Raw genomic sequence first — 15,347 nt, forward strand, 5'->3', positions numbered from 1 at the left:
TGCTGGTTGGGCTGGCTCTGCTGGGGCTGCTGGTTCTAATGGGGCTGCTGGCTGGGCTGGCTCTGCTGGGGCTGCTGGCGCTTAATGGAGGCGACGAGGGTACTGAGCTCTTATTGCTCAGCCCCCTCTGCACCGCTTAGTGACATCATATGCTGGCTCCCGGCATCACAGAAGGGAGCGCAAGGGAGTAAGAAGAGCAGAGGACAGCGCTCCCTCACCACCTGGATAGAATATTAATAGTTTAACACCAGCCAGCTCTTCTCTTGGGCCCACCAGGATGCAAGGCAAACAAGGCATTAGCCTGGGTGCTTGGAGTGGCATTTTTTGCCGCTCCCCCCCCCCCCCTCGCCGCCCCGAAAGTGCTACCCTAGGCAAATGCCTTGTTTGCCTTGTGGTAAATACAGCCCTGGCCACAACACATAGCACATATAACCACACCAAACACAGCAGTCACCCACATGTCACACACAGCCACAGCACACAAGCCCACCACACAGAGCCACTTACACATTACACAGAGCCACATTATAAGCCACATACAATGGCAGCACACACAGCAGCCCAAAACATACATTACACAGTGCCACAACACATAGCACATATAACCACACCAAACACAGCAGTCACCCACATGTCACACAGCCACAGCACACAAACCCACCACACATAGCCACTTACACATTACACAGAGCCACATTATAAGCCACATACAATGGCATCACACACAGCAGCCCAAAACATACATAACGCAGTCATCCACACACAGTAAACACATCCACACATATCCACAATCACCCTTTCCAAAAACAGTCACCGCCTAAAGCAAACACACATCAACCCCCCCCAACAAACGTTCACATACATATACACAGTCACACTTTACAGAAATACTCAATAACCCACATACACATAGCCAGCCCCAATACGCACACACAACACAACAAGCAATATACACTGCCTCTCCATAGACACAACACAACTGGAAGCCTCCTCACATATATTTTGCTATACACACTCTTCCACACTCATTGCAGACACTACACACAGTGAGTTAGCTAGTAATATGAAAACCCAAAGGAGAGCAGAAACAGCAGCAAAGAGAAAGAAAGCTCAAAGACAAAATGAGACAGAAGGTTAATGTGGGATAAATGGGGGAACGCAAACTGTTTTTTTTTTGTTTTTTTTTTGCCTAGGCTGATAAATAAAATCCCACTTCCTGTATGTAGAAATATAAACTAACCAATTCATTCCACTGGCCCGAAATAGCTTACTTTGTATTTCTACATACAGGAAGTGTGGGATATTGTTGTAATTGACACACTTCCCCATGATGAAATGTATCCCTGTATTGCTTTAATTTCTGCTTTAAACAATAAATGTTGCTCTAGCTTAGACAGTTAATGTAAAAAAGAAAGCTCACAGATGGCATTACACACACCGTGTTCTTAGACAATGTATGTAAACATATTAGGCATTTGCTTTTTATTTGTAACTTTTTTGTGTATCTGTGCCAGTGTGTGTATCTGAGTTTTTTTTTAATGTGTGTATCTATGTATCTGAATGTGTGTGTATGCGCTAGTGTTTCTATCTGTGTGTGTATGTGCCAGTGCGTGTATATGTGTGTCTGTGTGTCAAAATGAGTATATTCTTGTTTAGTGGCATGTGGGGGGGACAGGGGGAGGAGGGGTGCAGGCGTGGGTGCAGGTGGTGAAGCCACCTCCCTGAAATGCATTTTTTCATGTTGGGGTGTCTGGCAGTGTATCTGGATGCATCTGTGCTCTGTGAGTGAACAGGCTTACAGCATGAGACCCATCCTGTTTGCACAGTACTAGTGAGGCTTTAATTATGGCAGCTAACTGTAAGACGGTTCCTTTTTGAAGGTTTTAGCAGCATTTCACACCATTGATTTGCACAAAACACTCATTGGATGCCAGTCTGAATACATGTACATATCAACTTTATTTTGAAGATAGAATACAAGATAATGATAGTGATACCGGCAGCTCAGATAAAATGCTACCAGGCTTGTACAGTTAGTTTTATATGTGTATTTCAATTAGATAGGGCTGAAAGCAGTACTAGCACTTTACAGGTTATATTGCACTAGAGAGTAAAAAATTTAAACTTCACAACTAATTGTTTACAAATGGAGTACACACAATTTAACAAAGTTCTACATTTTAAAAAAACAAAACCTGTGCCATGATTGATGATTGCTATATACTGATCAGAGCAGATCAGTAAATTCAGGCCACCTTAATTGGTCCCTTTGTCACATCTAAAGAAGAGACACTAGAAGCTTGCAAACAATACCCTCTAGTATCTACGTTAACCAATAAAGTTTTGCATCAGATGTTTGTTAGACATAGATATATAGTCTTCGATCATGACCTTTTGTCCTTTGCTTTTCAAATTTCAGGCATCGTCATGAAAACTTTTTGTCCTAGGATAAAAAAGTAAAGTTAGCACAAAATAAAGCACAATATAAACACCACATATTTTATGTAACATCCTGATCTTACCAGAGGCTTTTCTTATATTTTACATAAAATGAAAACATTCTGCAGACGTTAACGACCTACTGTAAAATGAGCTATGTGTATCAGGTTAGAAGGTAGCTGTGGGTTACGTGTAGACTTACTCTGTTACAGCTTATGAATAAAAGTTGCACTACAGAGCATATTGCTTTATACAGTGCATTATAAATGAAATTTGTAGTAGATTTTAAGAGGTATTCCCGGGACTGGAAATCGTTCTATACTAGGCATGTGCATGGGAAAAAAATTTGGTTCGGTTCGGCATTCCGAAATTTGGGATTTTCATAATTCGGGATTTCGGCAACTTCGGAACTTCGCCACTTCGGAAATTCGGCAACTTCGGCACTTCAGCACTTCGGAACTTCGACACTTCGGAACTTCAGCAACTTCGGCACTTCAACACTTCGGAACTTCGGCATTTCGGAATTTCGGGACTTCGGCACCTCGGGACTTTTCTTGCAGCCGCTTGGTAGATAACTCCCTAAATTGGTCTTTCAGCCAAATTTACTAATACTAAGTAAAAATTACTTAGTATTAGTAAATTTTGCCCCTACTCGCTATACCGCGAGTAGGTGCATGTCTAGTAAACAGTGAGCAGCCTGTGACTGCTCACTGTTTAAAAAAAAAAAGATAGTGCCCCCCCGGCCCCCACCCCTGAGCGGTGGGTGAGGGCCCTAAATAATAATAAGGGGGGAGAACTAATGTCCTCCCCCCTGGCCCCCACCCCTGAGCAGCGGGTGGGGCCCCTAAAAACTAATAAGGGGGGACCTAATGTCCTCCCCCTTGGCCCCCACCCCTGAGTGATGGGTGGGGGCCCTAAACTAGAATAAGGGGGGGCTAGTGTCCTCCCCACTGGCCCCCACCCCTGAGCGGTGGGTGGGGGCCCTAAACAAGAATAAGTGAGGGGACCTAGTGTCCTCCCCCCTGGCCCCCACCCCTCAGCAACAGGTGGGGGCCCTAAATACTAATAAGGGGGGGATCTAATGTCCTCCCCCTGGCCCCCACCCCTGAGCGGCGGGTGGGCGCCCTAAATTGTAATAAGGGGGGGGGAACCCGCTCAAGGGTGGGGGCCCTAAAAAATATCCCCCCTAGGTGAGTAGGGGTCCCCAAACCCCTAGTCACCCCCTCCCCCCAATAAAAATTATCCCCCTACCTACCCCCCCTCACCTTAAAAACTAATGAGGGGGGGACCTTCAACTAAGTACCTGTAAAAAAAAAAAAACTTACCATTCGATGTTTTCTTTCTTCTAAAATCTTCTTTTTTCAGCCCCAAAAAGGCCAAATAATAAAAAAACACAATAACCGACGCAATTATAAAAAAAAGCAAAAAAAAACGAACGCAAAAAAAATAATAATCCTTCTTCACCCGGCAAGCGCTCCGCTCAGACTGAGCTCTGCAGGGCAGGGAAGGCTTATAAAGGTTCTTAGTTAAAGGTCCCCCCTCATTATTTTTAGGGTGAGGGGGGTAGGTTCCCCCCCTCCTTATTTTACTGTAGGGCCCACACCCACTGCTCAGGGGTGGGGGCCAGGGGGGAGGACATTAGGTCCCCCACCTTATTCCAATTTAGGGCCCCCACCCACTGCTCAGGGGTAGGGGCCTGGGGGCAGGACATTAGGTCCCCCCTATTCTAGTTTAGGGCCCCCACCCACCGCTCAGGGGTGGGGGCCAGGGGGGAGGACATTAGGTCCCCCCCTTATTCTGATTTAGGGCCCCCACCCACCGCTAAGGGGTGGGGGCCCGGGGGGAGGACAATAGGTCCCCCCCATTATTTTACACTAGGGCCCCCACCCGCCGCTCAGGGGTGGGGGCCGGGGGGGGCTTATTTTTTTTTTTTGGTTACAGTGAGCAGCCACAGGCTGCTCACTGTTTAATAGACATGCCCCTACTCGCACTATAGCGAGTAGGGGCATAATTTACTAATACTAAGTAACCTTTACTTAGTATTAGTAAATTTGGCTGAAAGACCAATTTAGGTCTTTCAGACTTTTAGTAGATAGCTCCCTAATACCGTGGGAATTAGGGAGTTATCTACTTATTCATTCCTGCCATTACATTGACAGGCTAAGTAACTTACATTTTATATGAATGTATGTTACTTGATTGTTGTAAGTGTTGCAAATGCTTACAGGTGAATCCTGGCTATGTTTGTATACTTTTTATTTAAAATTGTATACAATGTAACATTCTTCTTCTTTCACTGGGTAAGTATATTAGTACTTAGGCAATACTGTGCTTCGGAACTTCGACACTTTGACACTTCGGCAACTTCGGGACATCGGCAATTCGGACATTCGGAAGTACCCTAATGTCCGAATTGTCAGAAATTCGTCCGAATTCCTATTCGAACCGAAACAAATTGCACATGTCTATTCTATACTGTCATCTTCCACCATTAAGAATCAAAGGTCCCCTGTAATGGTTACACTGAATATACATCAAACATACTTGACAAGTTATTTTGTATATGTAAGATACAAATAATGCTAGCTGAAGCTTTAAATGGACACTATAGTCACCAGAACAACTACAGCTTATTGAATTTGTTCTGGTGGGTAGAATCATTACCTTTAAGCTTTTTGCTATAAACACTGTCTTTTCAGAGAAAATGCAGTGTTTACATTACAGCCTAGTGATAACTTGCTGGCCACTCCTGGCTGTTGGAGATCCTTCTTGGGCTATGGCTGCCTAAAATGCATCCAAACATTCGGTATCTTCTCCCTCTGCATGCAGACACATTCCCACGGTATTAGGGAGCTATCTACTAAAAGTCTGAAAGACCTAAATTGGTCTTTCAGCCAAATTTACTAATACTAAGTAAAGGTTACTTAGTATTAGTAAATTATGCCCCTACTCGCTATAGTGCGAGTAGGGGCATGTCTATTAAACAGTGAGCAGCCTGTGGCTGCTCACTGTAACCAAAAAAAAAAAATAAGCCCCCCCCGGCCCCCACCCCTGAGCGGCGGGTGGGGGCCCTAGTGTAAAATAATGGGGGGGACCTATTGTCCTCCCCCCGGGCCCCCACCCCTTAGCGGTGGGTGGGGGCCCTAAATCAGAATAAGGGGGGACCTAATGTCCTCCCCCCTGGCCCCCACCCCTGAGCGGTGGGTGGGGGCCCTAAATCAGAATAAGGGGGGGACCTATTGTCCTCCCCCGGCCCCCACCCCTGAGAGGTGGGTGGGGGCCCTAAATCAGAATAAGGGGGGGACCTAATGTCCTCTCCCCTGGCCCCCACCCCTGAGCGGTGGATGGGGGCCCTAAATCAGAATAAGGGGGGGACCTAATGTCCTCCCGCCCGGCCCCCACCCCTGAGCGGTGGGTGGGGGCCCTAAACTAGAATAGGGGGGGGACCTAATGTCCTGCCCCCAGGCCCCTACCCCTGAGCAGTGGGTGGGGGCCCTAAATTGGAATAAGGTGGGGGACCTAATGTCCTCCCCCCTGGCCCCCACCCCTGAGCAGTGGGTGGGGGCCCTACAGTAAAATAAGGAGGGGGGGGAACCTACCCCCCTCACCCTAAAAATAATGAGGGGGGGACCTTTAACTAAGAACCTTTATAAGCCTTCCCTGCCCTGCAGAGCTCAGTCTGAGCGGAGCGCTTGCCGGGTGAAGAAGGATTATTATTTTTTTTGCGTTCGTTTTTTTTTGCTTTTTTTTATAATTGCGTCGGTTATTGTGGTTTTTTTATTATTTGGCCTTTTTGGGGCTGAAAAAAGAAGATTTTAGAAGAAAGAAAACATCGAATGGTAAGTTTTGGGGAAGCACTGTGATTGGATCAGGCTACCACTTCTGCTGATGTCAGCAGGCAGTGGGCAGGTCTAAAGGAAACAGTGACAAAGCCAGCAGCCTCAGGCTTGAATACAAGTAAGATTTTACTATTTTTAGGGAGGCACGAAGGGCTCAGGGTGGCTAGATGGTGCTTTTAACCATGTAGGGTCAGGAATACATGTTTGTGTTCCTCACCCTATAGTGCTCCTTTAATCAGTTTACTTGATATATATATCCTAAAGCCTTTTTTCTACCATATTATTTTACATACCTGTAACGGTTTACCATTACTTTATCTTGATCACTTCTCCTGTGTATGGTTTTCTCTCGACAGGCACTGGCTGGCAAACCTGCACAAATACATTAATTGTCATATGTGCTAGACACTTTAGAATTTGCTATACCACAAAGGCTTTATTGGTCACATGACAGACACAGCAGATTTCTGATATGGAGCAATAGCGTATACCACAAATATCTGACTTTGAACAGAAAATTTACAAGTTATAAATAGTTCAAGTTGTTTCCCATAAGAATGCAAATGTTTAATTTTTGATTTTGAGTGATTATGTCAGTTCCCATGGTGAAAAGTGGTGTGAGGGAGTATATCTGTCAATTAAGGTGTTCTTTATTGATGAACATAATGTTCTTTTGAGGATATAGACATTTGTCTGTAATATAAACAAGTTGTCTTGCAAGCATCAGATGCTGATAGCCTTCTGTTGCTACATATTAAAATCAATTCAGTTATTTAGAAATGCAGCTTAAGTGGTGCACATTTGTTATATTAATAGGCACCATAAACACTACAGCGCATTCTAAAGGTTATGGTGCAATGGGTCATTTGACACTACCCACTGGTTTTCAGTCAAATCAAGGAGGTTAAAGCCCAAGCCCTCTGCAGTGTGCAGATTAAAAAGTTATACACTATCTGTCTTGGGCATCCATCAATCTTGGCCCCCAGCAGTATCGGACCAGGTTGGGCAAAATCTCATCTGGTAATGCAGAAGGGCAGTTTCCACATTAGCTTGGCAACAAAGAGCTGACTATGCTGTATTTGGGAGAGGCTATTTTTTGTTAGATCTTTCCAAAAAGGTTTGAGAATATACTGGGAGCCTAGAGACTTATAGCGTCATAACCGCTATAATCAGCCGTACTAATTATATTGATTAGCATTCCACTGTATCATCCTCTTGGCGGTCATTTCTGACCCTTCCTGCAAACTTGGCTAGCTGGAGGAGGGGTTGGACAGAGCTCTTTATTTCATTTTTCCTGTGTTGTACAATCTATTGGTATAACTGTAAAACATTTTTATTAAACAAAAAAATCATGAAAAAGTTACCAATTAAAAATATTATCTATACTTTATGCTAGCTATATTATGTAGGTAAATATTGATTAAATATTCAGGATGTAGAATGTGATGGTTTGTGGATATTTATTTATAGTCATTTAACTATTAACCCATACACCAACTTAGCTCAGCAAATTCCCAAAGGTTCCGTTATATATGTTTTTTTAGACTCAGCTGCACTCAGGGGACAGCTGGTAAGGGGGCAATCAAATAGGAGATTTGGGCTGCAGTCTCACACAACCAATCCTCTGCTGAGGAGTGTGCATGGTGTCTATTGGCATCTTCGATAAACACATTTTCCTGATTTCTCACAAGTAGACTTTCTAGATCTGCACTCATTACTCCCTGTCTCTCTGCTGAGAAAGATGAACAGCAGGGTATGAGGATAAAGAGGGTTTATCTGGTTTGCCTAAATAACTAGTATTGTATCGTTAAATTGTGCAGCAGAGTACTGTAATTCATTTAAAACGATCGGTTAGAATAAGTAATTGCAGAGTATAGAGTTTTGGAATATCCTGTCCTGTTAGACAAGAATGTAAATAAATATATACTATAAAATGTCATTTTATACCGTTAATTAAAATATTAATTATTGTTACGGCCAGTATAGTTAACAAAAAAGCCCAGCATTTTCTTATGTAACAAAACAATCACCCATTCCTGTCTAGTTAATGAATTCATGAAAAATGAGTGATTCAATGTTTGCTTGTTCTAACAGCAAAATTACACAGATTCATTCGGAGAATTAAAACGTCATTATAATTGATTTCTGTGAAATAACGTTCCTTGAATAATTCTGTGGTTTTGATCTACTCATTAGAACTTCCTTATCCATGCAGCAAAGTTTGATTATGAGAGATTGTTGAGAACCTCTTATCTTCAGCCTTGTCCTGGAAGCAGAAGTGGTAGGCCACCTATCTAGGTCTGGATCTCCAGCTCTGTCTGTGAGGGGGGCCCTTGTTTAGGTGGCGGAGAGATCAAAAGATCTCCATGCTCAGCCCCGTCTCACCTGCTTGAAGGAACTTGTGTTCTGTATGTGGTCAGCTCCCTCCTGGTCCCCCAGCACTTCTTGAAGACTCAGAGTGCTAAATCCAAAATTCTGAGTCATTCACTGAGCACTGGAAAATGAGGCGAGAGATGTTGGCCATAGTAATTTAATTGAAATAGAAAATATTGTAGATGTAGAGATGAACTATGTCTATAGTGTATGGTCTACTGGAATTCACATATTTGTTTTTGACAAGTAAAGTATTAATGGAAGGCACACTGAATTTTTTATTACAAGGATTTTCTAACAATATAAAATCATTTGGAAAGCTTATTAAATTGAGGTCACAGTTTGTTACAGATTTCACTGTGTTTACTTACTTCATCTCTTTGAAGAATCCGACGGTAGACATAATCAGAAAAAGGTTTCCGTGGAATGTACTTTCCATGTCCTGGCACAGCATGCAAGACCCCATTTTCATACACAACTCTTCCTCCAGCTATGGTCACCAAAGGTACGCCATGACAAACCATTCCCTCAAAAATGTTGAAGTTCACAGCCTGATGGTGGGTCTTGGCAGAAATAGTCCTGTAAAGTAAGATGGTGATGTGCATTGTCAGATATGGTCAATACGCTTGACGGCATGTGTTTAAACTTGGAACATGTTATATGAATTGCAAGGTATTATTAACATTAGGACATATAAACAGTTAAGCTCTTGAAACTTTATACATTTGTTTTCATATAAGACACACTGGAATTTAAGACAGAATTTTATTTCAGCTAATGTGTATGGGGGATGTATTGAGTGTGTGTCTACAGTGGATGTTAAATGTGTGTAAGGGAAGCAGTGTGTGTGAATTTGTGGGGTGGGATAAAGGGTAGGAACCGTGGGGGTGAGAGAAGTAGCTTTATATTTTTTAATTATTACTTTTTTTTAGCTTTATTTGCTGTTATTCCCATGCCTCCATGCCTCTTAGCTCTGGCCAGGGAATGGGGACACCACATTCCCTGGTGGTACTGTAGAGGCTTCAGTTTGCACCTCTGCTGGGTGTTGTGGTGGAGTGTTGCCATGGTAACCCAAAGCAAACATCTGATAGGACGGGCTTGCGAAAGAGAGGACCCGGTGAAAGTGCAGACAGAGAGTTTACCAGGCTCCTCCTTCTTCAACTATAGAAGCCTGCAATGGCTTGGGTAAGGAGATCTTTGCGCGTTTCGGTGCTATGTGAGATGCACCTACGTTAGCCCCTGACGAAGGTGCATCTCACAAAGCACCGAAACGTGCTTCGGGCGTTTGCTTTTTTCTTAGGTTATGGGCACTGGGCACAGCACTTTTTGCCTAACACTTTTTTTGTTTATCATGTGGTTATAATTATAACTATTTTTTTTTCTATCCTTTATTGCTCCTATGTCTGTCTAGTTAGTTTAACAGGGCTGGCTTCTGATCTTGTATTCTCTACTCTCTATTCACTAACATTCCTGACTATGCTTCATCTTTTCCTTTGAGCTATCTTAACAGTGTATGAAGATACACACAGGAATATGGGATATTCCCTATAAGGAGGGATTTTTTTGAGTATATCACATGAGATAAGGTATCCGGGTTGTTTAATTTATATTAAGAGTCATCTTTAATAAAGCTCACATTATACATTTCAAACTATACCCATATAATAATACCCTGGACGGCGATATACTTTTAGGACTATAGGAGCATACCTTACCAGGTGGTTATTTAATTTTTATTATTTATTCACCATTATCTTTATCAGATTTTCTTGATATATACTAGATAATCTGACATTAGGCATTTTGTATACTTTTATCTATGTATTAATAATAGTGATAGGACTATTCATATGTCCAGGTGATACATTGTTTTATCACACTTTTGTTGGTGTGATTACATGTATCTACTTTCTTTCCTTTTTGCATATGATAGGCACATGGCTCTGAAACTCTACCTACAGGGTTCATTAATGATGCTCTATATAGATTCTTTTTTTAACAGACAGATGAACAGATTGACGTACATGAATTTGATTCCTTACTAAGGCTTCCAATCATGTTATTATATACATGATAATATACTATATAATATGATACTAAACTTACTTGCTTTAACTGAAACTTGGCTCTCTCCTTCTGACACGGCTACCCCGGTCTCAATATCCTATGTTGGTCTACAGTTTGAGCACAATCCAAGGCAGTCTGACAGTAAAGGTGGCAGTGTAAGGTTTCTGCCTCACCCCATCCTTTCATGCTCGCTGTCTTGGTCCTGGGCTTACCTTCATGCCTCATGTCCAGTTTGCTGCTAAAACCTGTCGATTCCAACTTAAAAACATTGCCTGCATACGTCCCTTTCTTACGCAAGATGCTGCCAAGGAGCTTTTTCATGCTCTGCTAATCTTTTGCATCGATTACTGTAATTCTCTCCAATTTTTCTCCCCAGAAGCCGTACTGCCCTCCTACAATCTGTGGATAATGCTTCTGCCATGTTGATCTTCCCTATAGGTGTCAATTTAAAATACTAACCCTTACCTCATCACTGATTCATAGGTATGCCCCCTCTCGGTCTCTCAGCTCTGCTGGTGACCTTCTCCTGTCTGCTGATCGCACCCTTACTGCAAATTCACACTTGCAAGACTTCTCACGGGTGGCTCCTTTCCTTTAGAACAGCCTGCCTACCCCTGTCAGACTCTCCCCTAATCTTCAATCCTTTAATACTCAAAACCCATCTTTTTAGGATTTCATATGGTAACTTCTATCTCTCAAACCTTCCTCTCGCTCTCTCCTATAGCGCCACTCTCACCTCCAGTTCTGTTACTTTCCCACCATGTCTATTTGCTGTGTCTCTCAATACACTTCCTATTGTGTTTTTATACCCCATCTCCTCTTGACTGCAAGCTCGTTTGAGCAGGGTCCTCAACTACCTATTGTTCCTGTTACATTTTGTTATTGTCTCATTTGGTATAATTCCCCTCTTATTGTAAAGCGCTGCGGAATAAGCTGGTGCCATATACGGTAAATATTAACCAATAATAATAATAATAGTTTGAAATTTAACCCCTTAAGACCGCAGGACGTACCATGCCGTCCTTATTTGGGCGGCTCTAAACGCCGCAGGACGGCATGGTACGTCCTGGGCGGTCTTCAGCCCCACGTGGCCGGCGGCACATGGCCGCTGCAGATCGCGGTCGGGGGGCATGCCTGGCCCCCCAGGCAGCCCCCCTGTGCCTGGGGACCGCGGTCTGCAGCTTCCGATCGCAGTGACAGGCTGTCACTGCGATCGGTATTTACCATGTGTCAGCCGATTTTAAAATCGGCTGACACATGGAGCCGCGGCATTTTCACTGTGCAGATCGCGGTCGGGGGACATGCCTGGCCCCCCAGGCAGTCCCCCTGCGGTCAGTGACCGCGATCTGCAGAGTCTGATCGCAGGGAGAGGCTGTCTCTGCGATCAGAATGCAGAGACAGCCTCTCCCTGCGATCTGATCCCAGTGACAGCCTGTCACTGCGATCAGAGTTACTATGTGTCAGCCTATTGGCTGACCCATAGTAACTCCAATCAGGATCCCCCTGCAGATCGCGGTGGGGGGCATGCCTGGCCACCCAGGCACTCCCCCTGTGGCCAATTACCGCGATCTGCAGGAGGTGATCACAGTGACAGCCTGTCACTGTGATCACTGATCCTGTGTGTCAGCCAGTGATGTAAAATCACTGTCTGACACTGTCTCTGCCCCTCTCCTCCCCTATTAACCCCTTAAAGTAAAAAACAATAAAAATTAAAGTTAAAAATAAAATACACTGGGGGGCGGGGCGCACCGCCGAGCTGGACGGTCGCATTCCCGTCCAGCTCCTGCTGAACAAACCAATTTAAACACCTAAAACATGGTAATCGACCCAAGAACAAACCGACAGCATGGGTGTTTGGCGACTCAGAGACACCGGATCCAGGGAGAGGCTGGCCCACGGAGCTGCAGTCCCCTGGAGGCGCAGCCCTCGCCGACAGAGTGGGGGCCTAAGCCGGCGGTGAGAGGGGTGGACGGCCGCTGCCCCTCTATCCTGCCTAAAGGTGCCGACTCGGAAGCTGTGACCCGGGTGGACCTGGCCCCGTTCCCCCCCCCATATGGACCGGGGGGGTTATCCCGGTCCTCATCTGTGCACTCAAGGCCTGACGACAAGGCCACTCTGCTCGAGAGCCGGAACGCACCACCCAAGATGGCGGATGCCATGTGGGCCGAGATCGGCGGAGGCGACTGCTCCATGGCGGTGAACGGAGCGACTAATAAAGCCTGCAGGAAAGAGCCCGGGAGGCAGAAGGAGTCCAGGCCCACCATACCAAGTACCGCAACCCTGCACACGACTACTCACCCGCCAACACCACAGGCACATAACGGAGGAGGCCTAGCCAGACCCAAAATGGCGGCTGCACTGGCTCCCGTTGCACACCACTTATCTATGCCAGCGACTGCCATCCACACAACACCTAACGGCACCCAAGCACACTCCCTAAGAGACTCACCTCTGGACATCCAGTAAAAGCACTCCTGGCCACTTGGGGAGACAGCCCCTGGGACACTCACAAGGTACGCAGAAACACCCCTGGAGCAGCACCGCCAGAACAGCGACGGACACCCGCACTCGGTCGTACCGACATGGTGGATCGGGCATCGGTTAAGCACAGGCCCGCGACAACTAACTAGGCCTCGGACCTACCAAGTCACAGGCCCCTGGAGCACAAACCGACTCACGAACTCTAGACCAACCAGGGTGACAAGCGACTACTATTACACACACAGAATATATTTGCTTGATAACGTGTTTATACCTCGATCTTTTAAACATAATATACTATTTAACATGTATATAAGCATGCCTTCACTCACATATCTCACTCATGTACCCATACTCAGTCAGATGTGTAATCTTGTATGTGTTAGAGGGCCTACAGCGAAAACCTACTCAGCTAGAAACAGATACTACTACTATCAGGAAATGCGCATTGTTTAGCGAATACTATATCTGTTATTCACATATGGTCTCAGCTTGTTACTATAAAATATGAAAATTGCTTAATCTAACTTGTCTATCTTAAATATAAAATGTGCAGTCTTGTTTAAAACAGCCATGAAAATCCATAATGTATATTCTTGTTCGTGCTATCGTGGCACACCATGCATGTTTGTAATTCCCTGCACGCTATAAATAAAGAATTAAAAAAAAAATAAAAAAAAAATAAAATACACTTACATCATTTATATATATATTATATATATATATATTATAATAAAAAATATGTAAATACGTAAAAAAAAAAAAAAAAAAAAAATTAAAAATATATATGTGTGTAATTTCGTTCTAACTGTATTTTGATATTAATATATATATATATATATATATATATCAAAATACACGTAGAACAAAATAATATATATATGTATATACCCAAGTATATACGTATACATCACTATATGTATAACTATATATAAATAAAAAATAATAGTAAAAAAATTATATACATATATATACATATATATATACACACACGTGTATATATAATAATTTTACATATATATTTATGTAATAATTTTACATAATTAGGTCCTTTTATTAATTACAATTTGCAGGACCTGCCTAACAACCCAGGCCGAAAGTATAGGGAATTTAATTTGCTAGCACTATATTTAACCCTATAACTTTCCAAGACACTATAAAACCTGTACATGGGGGTACTGTTTTACTCGGGAGACATCGCTGAATACAAATATTTGTGTTTCAAAACCGTAAAATTTATTACAACAATGATATCGTCAGGGAAAGTGAAATTTATTGCATTTTTCGCACACAAACGGCACTTACACTGACGATATTTTTGCTGTCATACTTTTTACTGTTTTGAAACACAAATATTTGTGTTCAGCAAAGTCTCCTGAGTATAACAGTACCCCTCATGTACAGGTTTTATGGTGTTTTCAAAAGTTACAGAGTCAAATATAAGGCTTGCGTTTCAGTTTTTTCATAATGAAATTCGCCAGATTGGTTACATTGGCTTTGAGACCGTATAGTAGCCCAGAAATAAGAATTACCTCCATAATGGCATACCATTTGCAAAAGTAGACAACCCAAGGTATTGCAAATGGGGTATGTTCAGTCTTTTTTAGTAGCCACTTAGTCACAAACACTGGCCAAAATTGGCTTTCAAATTAGTTTTTTGCATTTTTCACACACAAACAAATATTAACGTTAAGTTTGGCTAGTGTTTGTGACCAAGTGGCTACTAAAAAAGACTGGACATACCCCATTTGCAATACCTTGGGTTGTCTACTTTTGCAAATGGTATGCCATCATGGGGGTAATTTTCATTCCTGGGCTACCATACAGTCTCAAAGGCAACGTAACCAAACTGGCAAATTTCAATGTGAAAAAACTGAAAAGTGTAACATGCTATATTTGACCCTGTAACTTCCCAAAACACCATAAAACCTGTACATAGGGGGTACTGTTTTACACGTGAGACATCGCTGAATACAAATATGTGTATTTTATTGCAGTAAAAGCAAACAGTATTATGACATTCACAGTTAGAATGTCACATAGAACTAAGAAAATTAAAAAAAAATCATATTTTCTCTCATTTTTTTATATTTTATTCATATTACGTTATGTTCCATACCTAAATATTTGATGTTAAATGAAAGCCCT

At 43.1% G+C, this 15,347-nt stretch overlaps 1 protein-coding gene across 3 annotated transcripts in view; it reads right to left on the reverse strand.

Annotated features, from left to right (window-relative positions):
- Nucleotides 1-1,936: 1,936 nt before the first annotated feature.
- Nucleotides 1,937-15,347, reverse strand: part of DPYS (dihydropyrimidinase) — a 359,961-nt gene continuing 346,550 nt past the window's right edge. For all 3 annotated transcript variants that reach the window (XM_063451168.1, XM_063451167.1, XM_063451166.1), the window contains 3 exons: nucleotides 9,023-9,230; nucleotides 6,572-6,650; nucleotides 1,937-2,443 (listed from right to left, as the gene is read on the reverse strand). In XM_063451168.1, the coding sequence (XP_063307238.1) occupies nucleotides 6,588-6,650; nucleotides 9,023-9,230 (271 nt within the window). In that variant the 3' untranslated portion in view covers nucleotides 1,937-2,443; nucleotides 6,572-6,587. The remainder of the gene's footprint in view (nucleotides 2,444-6,571; nucleotides 6,651-9,022; nucleotides 9,231-15,347) is intronic.

This window comes from Pelobates fuscus, chromosome 4 (assembly GCF_036172605.1).
Source record: "Pelobates fuscus isolate aPelFus1 chromosome 4, aPelFus1.pri, whole genome shotgun sequence".
Taxonomy (NCBI): Eukaryota; Metazoa; Chordata; class Amphibia; order Anura; family Pelobatidae; genus Pelobates; species Pelobates fuscus.